The sequence below is a fragment of the Papaver somniferum genome, chromosome 1, assembly GCF_003573695.1.
Source record: "Papaver somniferum cultivar HN1 chromosome 1, ASM357369v1, whole genome shotgun sequence".
NCBI classification, from domain to species: Eukaryota; Viridiplantae; Streptophyta; class Magnoliopsida; order Ranunculales; family Papaveraceae; genus Papaver; species Papaver somniferum.
This window is the reverse complement of record NC_039358.1, coordinates 92,257,813-92,267,237: the sequence shown is the minus strand read 5'-3', so window position 1 is coordinate 92,267,237 and position 9,425 is coordinate 92,257,813. Positions and strand designations below refer to the sequence as shown.

Below are 9,425 nucleotides of genomic sequence, written 5' to 3'. Positions count from 1 at the left end.
TTGAGTTGGCTCAATAATAGTTACCCGAAGTTATCCATATGAACACTTTTCTCTTAACCTTGTTCATCTTAACACTTCTAGATCAATTGATAATCAAATGAATCTAATTATGTTACTCATAGAGTTGTTCAATTGTTTATATTCTCATAGAAGTATACGAGACACAATTGAAGCAAAACCGGATTGATTCAAAAGAATCAGTTCATGAACATTTTAGCCACAGTTTGCAAAGATTGCATTCCTTAATTTATAAATGTATTTGTTCATGAGTTTGAAATCATAAAAAACCGATTTAAGAACTTGAACCACTTAAGTTTGCAAACGGGTACGCGAACTTAAGTTCCGGACATTGGTCACAAGCCGAAAGTTTGTAAACGGGTAACAAACTTTAACTCCGGACCGAATTCATTTGAAATCGTTTGTAAACGAGTACACAAACTTGGTTGCCGGACTTCAACAGTTGAATCAGTTTGCAAACGGGTATGCAAACTTAAGTACCCTGTCTTAAACAGTTGAATAAGTTTGCGAACGGGTATGCAAAATTCCGGTCCTGAATTCTGTCAAAACAGTTTGTACACTAAGTACACAGACCGTATTGTATCCAGACATGGGTTTTATCTCTTAACTCCCATTTCAATCATTGAAACATTCTTATAAGACGACAATAGCTGTCTCACACAAACTATTAGCTTATAAGTAATTTTCAAGTGATCGAATGATCAATACAAAATATTCCGAGCCTACATCAAATGACTGTATCACACAAATCATGTAAGATGTTACCGGGTGATTTTCACATGATCATCTTTTTACTTTCTTCAAGAATAATGATGAATGTTGTTAAAGAAAAAAGATTTGCAACACACATTTCGAGAAAGATATAAGCGAGTTAAACTCCTCTCGAAATATCAAATGTGGATAATGTAAAGTCTATATAGCTATACGACTTTTGTCTCAATAATAGATAGAATATAATAGACTTCTGAGTGACAGATGAGTTCAAGTCTCCACATACCTTTTTTTGATGAAGTTCCACAAGCTCCCCTTAGTAGTTCTTCGTCTTCAATCGATGAACGTCGTGAAGTCTAAAGCTCAATTACACATTCTATCCTAATCCGAGACATAGCTATAAATAGACTAGAAATCAAGACTTAAAGTTTTGACAACTAAACTTGACAAACAAGCTTGAGATAACAACGCTTGCGAGTTCGACCGCGCATTGCTCTAACAATCTCCCTCTTTGTCAATTTTAGTGACAAAACAATCAATACGTATGAATTACAAAATAAATAAACTTTGTAGCTTCTCATCCAAATGCTTGATTTCCTTGGTTCTTCAACATTTTTTTAATTCTTCGTCACTCCAAGTACTCCAGTGATTCTGAACATGTTCAACTTAGTATCAAAGTTGTTGAAGATTCTTAGCCATAACAATAAGAAAACAATTGTTCTCAATTATTGTTATACAGTGTCATAATATTATCACAAAGCATCAAAGTTCAATTGTATCACAACTTTGACAATAATACTACGGTGATATGTATCACTCCCCCTTAGTCAATACTTCATCTCACAATGAAAACCACTTTACCTTACATAATGATCTGTAAACCATATAAATTGGCAAAGGTACGAAAACTAGCGGGATCATAATGAAATTCTCAAAGAGATACTTCATGACTAAAATGGAACATATCAACTTTGTTTCGATGATTTCACATAGTCGAAACTTAGTGTATTCATCAAGGAGTTTATAAAGATACAAGATAACTCCTACAGTATTCCACAACCGCACTCCCCACAAAGATTTGGCAATTAAGCACAAATTCAATTAAGAACTCTCCCCCATAGAATATCATTCCCAAAAGGAACAACAAAAGCGACCTTACTTTTACAAGAAAAGAAGGATTTCTTTGGACATTAACAAATCTCATGAAACATGAATTTGTATCCAGAAAACTCAATTAAATTAACCACAAAGGAACCTTAATGATTAATTAAATCGGAAATGCTCAACATAAGAAAACTTACGGAGTCGTACTGTACTTTCACATAGAAGTGGATCAGGGAAAGATTAATACTGCGTAATATTCAAATATTCATTATATTTTTCATCAATATTTGCATAATGATACCGTAGACTTAATCTTTGAGATATAATTCAAAAGTTCATTCTATTTTCCATCAATATTTGCATAATGACACAATAGACTTAACTTTTGACATATATGAGACAATCATAGTTCACGGACGTAAACACACAAATCCGATAACATTATTTACAATATATGAAACCAATAAAGATTAATACTGCAAAATCATCTTCCAAATAACTTAGGATTTAAATAAATAAATCTAAAAACATTGCAAGATGAAAATCGTTGGCAATAGCTATGTGTAATCACAATATATGCTATTCCAAACCCTAGTTATCCTTCTAAAACACAAGAATAAATTCTCATAAGAAGTTTCATAGACATTATGACCTCTGAAAAATTCTTTATCGTCCCCGAACTCCTTGTCGTCAACAGCCATTGGAACATAAGGTTCCTGAAGAAAGGAGTCAATTCCAACAAACCTTCTTGACTGATGCCGAACCAGGGCCTTCTGAATTTCAAGAGTCCTTAAAACAATAGCCTTTATTTTTTGAATCTCATTCCTTGTTTCCTTCTACTCTTCAAGAACACCAGAAAACTTCTGAAGATTAGAGGGGATAACCCTTGGTTTCTTCATATTCTTCTTTTTTCTCTTTAAAGTTGTAGAGGAATACAATTTATCTTTTTCCTTCATGATTAATGGATTAACAATCATATTGACATCTTTTCCATTAGAAGATATGATGCTTGGAGTCTCCATACAAATACGGAATTGTGAGAGAAATACACAATTAAATCTCTACAAGCAATCTTGTGATAAAAAGAGTTTTCAGAGAAGGAAAAAGGAATGTAGGGTTTCGGAACTTATATACAAAATATGATTCACGTACGACCAATCCATAACCCTAAACAAGGTAGGATTGTCTATTTTAACCCTCTTTCAATGACTAAAAAAGGGAAACCTTTTCAATACGAATTTATGATATGAAAAGATCAACAGAATTCCGGAAAACAAAGAGAAAGTAAAATAAAAACAATAATTTTCTTTTCTTAAAACCTGATCTGTGCTCATCTCTTGTCTCTTCTGAAATCAGGCACATGAGACAAGATGCACCTTCAACACAATTAAGTTGTGCAGGGGTGAACAATAATTTGTCCACCATACACTTCTTGCACGGAATTCTTAATACCATTTTTCACAGAATGTTTAGACCTTTCGCCTAATCATAACTAGAGAGGACACATGTTTCGTACTATCATTGTCCTTTTAAATTCACCACAAAATGTGCTAATGTCCTCTTCTACAATCTGATCAACATGAACCCTATGTTGGCCTTGGGCCAAACACTATATGGCAGTGTAAATTCCTTGGCTATGGCTATATTTTAGCCAAAAGAAATCACCATAATCCATCCCTTGGGTAGAATGTGAGAAATATGTAAAGCCTTGTTATCTTGGCTTGTGAGTTTCCCGAACGTCGAAAGTATTCTAGTTGTGTGACTCACTTTCCGTCAAGTGACATCGTAGGTCCACCATTTAAGCTCAACTTTTATGCTTTATGGGTGGTGGATCTAAAAATCTAGTTGACCGGAACTGACCTATGAGTGGTGCATTTAAAAATCTAATTGACGAGGATCGAGCTTCCGTTACACTAAGCCGAGAAATGTCATATGCTATGGGATTTTGATGGCTCAGCCAAGAAAATTGAAGAATCATAATGCTTGGCCTAATTAGGTTTCATCTTCTCTTATACATTGATTTAACGCAGACATCAAGTACATACCTGAATTCGAAACTCGTCAGCAACAAATTCTTTACCGACCGAGAAAAAACAAATTGATTTTGCATTTAAAGAGAAAGACTTAATGATAATGATACAGTAAGAATAATGTTATCTTTGACATTTTGACACCCCTATTTGACTTAAGGTTAACTTCTCTTATAGAAAGACTCAATGATACGGTAAGAATAATGTTATCTTGACATTTTGACACCCCTGTTTGACTTAAGGTCAACTTCTCTTATTTTACTGCTAATACTTCAGTAACTTTACTCAGCACAGGTGAATTGAGGTAATACACTAATACCCCATCTTGTTGGATTTGTTGATCATTTTGGTATAATCTAGACCGTCCAATTTTTAAGCTATACCTAGACCTCGTCTAATTTGGGAAATGGAGGCCACCTCTAGATCACAACAAAGACGGAACTACACGTGTATGAAGAGGAAGCCTGAACTAGAATCTAACTAAGTTTGCTTCGTCCGATGTGAGACGTACTGATATGAGAATACAAGATGTTGTAGCATAACGACATCAGCAATAATAGTGACAGACACCATCCCAATGACTCTGTGAACTGCATAAAGATACAACCACTTACACAACGCTTTCAAAGTCTCTGATTGAACGGCTGAAACCATATAACTATGTATTTGTAGGTCCATCAAATGGTATTAACCAATAAAATACCACCATTTTGGTGATGTAACTTATGAAGAAGTTGTTCCAGTTAGAGCTGATACAAAGCATCTGACATTGATATCATGTGGAACTGACATTGTTACTACTGTTAGCAATACCTACTCCCATGCGATGGCTTACTGTAAATAGAAACCAGAAAACCACTAATAGGCAGCCATTACCCACACCATTAATGAATCACTTTACTTTTCATTCTTTCTTTTTCTTCATCTTCTTCTTCTTCTTCATTTTTCCTGTGAAATTTGGGTTAGGAAAGCTTGTTGTAGACATACACAAAAAATGGGTGCTCAGCGAGATTACAGTAGACCCTCTTTTTTCAAAGTGATGTTTGGAAATTTCAAGAAAAAACTTGTAAGTTGCTCTAATTTCTCTTCTGTTCTAGCATCTTCATTTTCCCACCGATTTTGAAGATGGGTTTGTTTTGTATACCATGTTCATTTTCTCAGAAATTTTTTGAACAACTTTACAGAAAAAAAGGGCAAGCTCAGTTAGAAAAAATTTGGAAAATAATTGCTGCATTTTGAGTTAATTTCTTTTTCTTCTAATTTGTCTCCATTTTTGGTTTGGTCCCCAAAAAAAAAAGAAGAGAAACAAGTGAAATCCTGTTCTGATCTATCATTAGTTATTAGGAAAAATTGTTGCTTTTAAGATGGTGAGGGCTGGACGAAGAAGATTTTCATCTATAATGTTGTATTACTTTTTTAATTAACTCGTAGTTGCATTAATTGTTGATTAAATACCTGAATTTGTTTACTATTATGACTCAATTATGCAGAAAATACCAGTAAATTTCATTGGGAAGTTTAAGGGGATGATACCCTATGATTCCATCCTTCGAAGTCCATTAGGAAGTTGGAATGTGAAGATTAGAGAAGAAGAAAATGGTGGTTTATCTTTCCGAAAAGGATGGCCTGATTTTGTTGAAGCTCATTATTTAGACCATGGGGATTTTGTTACTATGAAGTATATTGGTGATTCACTGTTTGCTGTTAAGTTGTATGGTCTGAATGGATGTGAAAAGGTATTGCCTTCTACGAGTAGCAATGGCGTAAAATCGATTCCCTCAAGGAAGAGGAAAGAATATGGGGAAACAAGTAAGGGAAAATTCACTGATTATGGTTCCGAGGCTGATCACCATAAGTATCATGCAAGCAATAGTGGAAGAGATTCGTTTTGTTCTGACAAAAGGAACGGTGAGTTGTTCTTGCAGTATATGCATATTCATCTCTTTATAAAGATTTATAGCTCAGCAGATTATTGTAATCCTATCTATCAGTTTACACATGTTTCTATGTATAATGTGCAGGTGGATTGTTTAAATGCGATGCACCGAAGAGAAAATCAACCGTCAATGAGGGAAGGACAAGAGTTGATCAAGCAGAGTGTTCGCGTAAAGGGAAGCCATATTTTCTAGTTATATGGACAGAGAATAAGAAATATCAAATGGTGAGATTCCTGGACTGAATGCACCATGTTGTTCATCATGGTGTTAATGTACTTTCTTATAGTTAGTGATTTATGAATTCTACTAAAATTGAAATTCAACTGTGTAAAATGATTTATGCCTTTTGCAGGAGATTCCCAAAAAGGTGGTAACGAAAATAGGAAGGGCATTGTCTGATATTGTCGCTCTGAAAGACGCTAATGGTAGACTTTGGAATGTGGAATTGAAGAGATCTGAAGGCAAGGTTTGGTTTTACAAAGGTTGGAAGGAATTCGCAGAACATCACTCTTTGAGGGATGGCTATACTTTGGGTATCAGTTACAATGGGAATTCGCAATTTTGTGTGCGTGTTACCAATTTTATGGAGCACTTAGAAGATTCTGGAAACCAGGGAGAGTCTAATCCTAAGAAAAGGTGCCGGTTGAGCAAAAGGGAAGATGATGATGATGTAATTTGGGAGGACACACCTCCATCTCGAACTCATGTTGAAAGTATGACAAATGAGGAAAAACCACCGTTGTCAGTTCCTGCTAGTCTCGACCCCATGCAACTTAACAAAGATAAGGGTAAAAAGTCTGTGGTTTCTGATGAAACCAGCTCACCATGTTTAGGAAATGAAAGAACTCCATCAGGTGAACGCCCACCCACTCTACCGGTTGTTAAAGAAGAAGAGAGTGAAGAGACGTCTGATTCACCTGACGCCCCAAAACTTTTCCATAAGTCATCACGGAGAGCCGAAGGCAATGAAAGAGTGGCTGAAGTAACAAAGTTATTCAAGTCTCAGACTCAATATCCTTTCTTTGCAGTTTATATGCGAGCTTCCTATTTAACTAACGCATATCTGGTGAGAAATCTTGACCTAAAAACTTCACTGTTTAATATGCATTTTTCTTCTTCTAATTTTTGACTGGAAAAGAAATTTTATATGCTTAGCTACCAATTATGCATAAGTTTCATACTAAACACCAGGTGGATGATGTACCTAAGTGTTAGGATATCTACAATGCACAGCATAGATAGAGTTCCAGGTTTTTTGTAGTAGTGTGAACTCAGAACAAGTTTACTATACTAGATGAGGTTTTTTAATTTCCATATAAGACTAGTAAGATCTGCAGTGCTGATGGCATTGATAGTTGCTCCACTAGCTCCATAAAAAATGACATTATCTGGATATAACTTACTCTGCTGCCATCTGCTAAAACCTTTAGTTTCTTCACTGGTTAGTCTCTTGCCTGCAGCCAATACGGTCGTGCTCCATAGTGGTTTCCTGCAGTATCAAAGATAGTTTTTCCACATCATGCAAGTTCTTCACTGGATATAATTGCCTATAATTGACCTGTAATTGGCTAACACAAAACGTAGTCTGTTATGTGCCTATAGTTGAAGTGTTAATACGAGTTGCAGTTCTATTTTGTTCGCATTTTGACTTTGCCTTGAGGTTAGTGATGTACTAATGAATGATCTGCACTGCAAAAACGGGTTCTTAAAACTTGCTTTTCCAATCACATTGTTGTACCTACTCTTTTAAACATGCCAGAGTTGTAGCAGCCTTTTGAATATTGTTTTTTCATCCTTTTTTTTCTCTTTTTAGTTTTTGTTTTTATAGGCTTACTTTCATGAAACCATGTTAATATCCAACTTCGAACGATAGCGAGTTGTTGTGTCGTTGTCTCATCTGTTGATCAGTAGCAAACTCAATAGCTCAAGCACAAGGTCACTTGACCAATAAATGGGTTGGGTCCTCAAGTTCCGCAATAAGACACATAGGACATACATTGCAAGGTTCCCCTCATAGGAAGAATTACACCAACATTGCTGTAATTCCCCATTTTGTGTCACCTGTACCTGTGTTGATCTTTCTGTTGCAATCACTAATTGATTAGAGAAGTATATTCCAGCAATCATTAGATTGGAGGCAATTCACTGTTGTCAGCAATGCTTTCTCCACAGGCTTTTAGCTTTTGAAGCCTACCCTGCCTTCTGGGAATGCTTACATAGAAAACCCATGATTTTGGGCTTGTCACTCTTTCAGTCTACTAATTTGCCAATCATTTATGTGGCGTGTGGCCTATAAAATGAAATTTTTTCCTACTTGTGCAGCATATTCCTAAAAGCTTTTCCAGGAAACATCTACCAAAGACCATAAAGAATGTCATGGTTCGAAGTTCAGACAATAAAGTGTGGACGCTTGGATACTGTGTCAGAGGTTATGCAACGCAGTTCTCTAACGGTTGGACTTCTCTTAGACGACATTTAGGTCTGACAGCTGGAGATGTTATTGTTTTTGAGCTGCTCACGGGAAAAGATAAAGAAATCAGAGTTTCTGTTATCAGGGAGATCGACAATGTGCTCACCAAGATATGATTAGGGTACAAAGAGGCAACATGCTTACGTTTATTTTAGAATCCTATTATTGGGGCTTTAAAAAGGAGGGAAATTTGGGGGCTTATGGGGTCATGAAATAACAATGCATAGAGCCCCTTATCCTGGTATTTTATGTAATACCTATTCTACCCATAATATGATTAGTACTAATTATATTGATTAAGCTTACTAATAAGTATTAGTGAATGGATTAGACTAATCAAATGATTAATCTTTTGGAAATCAAAACTTGATTTTCGTTGATTTTGATTTTGATTTTGAAGAAGGAAAAATGGTGATTTTGGTGAAATTTTTTTCAAAAAAATTTGAAGAAAAATGATGAAACCCTTGGTCATAAAACTCGGGATAACCTTGTAATCAATTCCCAACATCAATTTATCGATTCAAATCCGTTAAAAATCAGAGTAAAATCTGAAAATTTTACTTGTTACGGCTGGGAAATTGTGTCGAACCAACCGTAAAACGGAACTTACGGTTAGGATATGAAGAATTCCCAGTTGTCAACACAAAAAACGGATGGGAAGTGAATAACTTCTGGCCGTTATTCTTCCCAGAATCTCCTGAGTCTGTATTACGGCTGGGATAACATATTTTTTCCGTCCGTAAATGAATATGTAAGTTGAGAAATTTGGACTTTCCACATGAATACATACTACGATTCAAAATTAGTAATACTTTCATTAATTGGACCTCAATAAAACCCATTACATACTTAATAGATCCCCATTACAAAGTTGGTTTTAATAACATCCCTTTCGATGTATCAAGAACCCTTTGATGATGGCAAATTGAACTTCGAAGTTGAAAGTATAACTTTTCCATTTTCTCCATTCCTTCTTAGCTTGAGCTACGACTTCTCCATCAGTCTCACCTCTAAGTTGAAGTTGCTTGCACATACGAAGTAAAGCCATATATTCTTCCACTTTTTTGCGTATGTATGAAAATCGAAGATAGAATTCAATCCCATCTTGGTTGTTAGTGTTACCTGTTTCACTACAAAAATTTTCAAAAATCTTAC

At 35.4% G+C, this 9,425-nt stretch overlaps 1 protein-coding gene across 1 annotated transcript; it reads left to right on the top strand.

The window, feature by feature from the left end:
* The first annotated feature begins 4,675 nt into the window (after positions 1–4,675).
* On the top strand, positions 4,676–8,650 carry LOC113294510 (B3 domain-containing transcription factor VRN1-like). Its single transcript, XM_026542907.1, has 5 exons — positions 4,676–4,929; positions 5,354–5,771; positions 5,885–6,024; positions 6,153–6,866; positions 8,123–8,650. The coding sequence occupies exons 1-5, from the start codon at positions 4,858–4,860 to the stop codon at positions 8,384–8,386; spliced, it is 1,608 nt and encodes a 535-aa protein (XP_026398692.1). The 5' UTR covers positions 4,676–4,857; the 3' UTR covers positions 8,387–8,650.
* The last annotated feature ends 775 nt before the right edge of the window (positions 8,651–9,425 follow it).

Bases quoted from the DNA above. Each gene is read 5' to 3' on its own strand.
- LOC113294510 (XM_026542907.1), top strand. From the start codon at position 4,858: ATGGGTGCTCAGCGAGATTACAGTAGACCCTCTTTTTTCAAAGTGATG. The intron at 6,025-6,152 runs GTGAGATTCCTG...TGCCTTTTGCAG, and splicing joins AGAATAAGAAATATCAAATG to GAGATTCCCAAAAAGGTGGT. The intron at 6,867-8,122 runs GTGAGAAATCTT...CTACTTGTGCAG, and splicing joins ATTTAACTAACGCATATCTG to CATATTCCTAAAAGCTTTTC.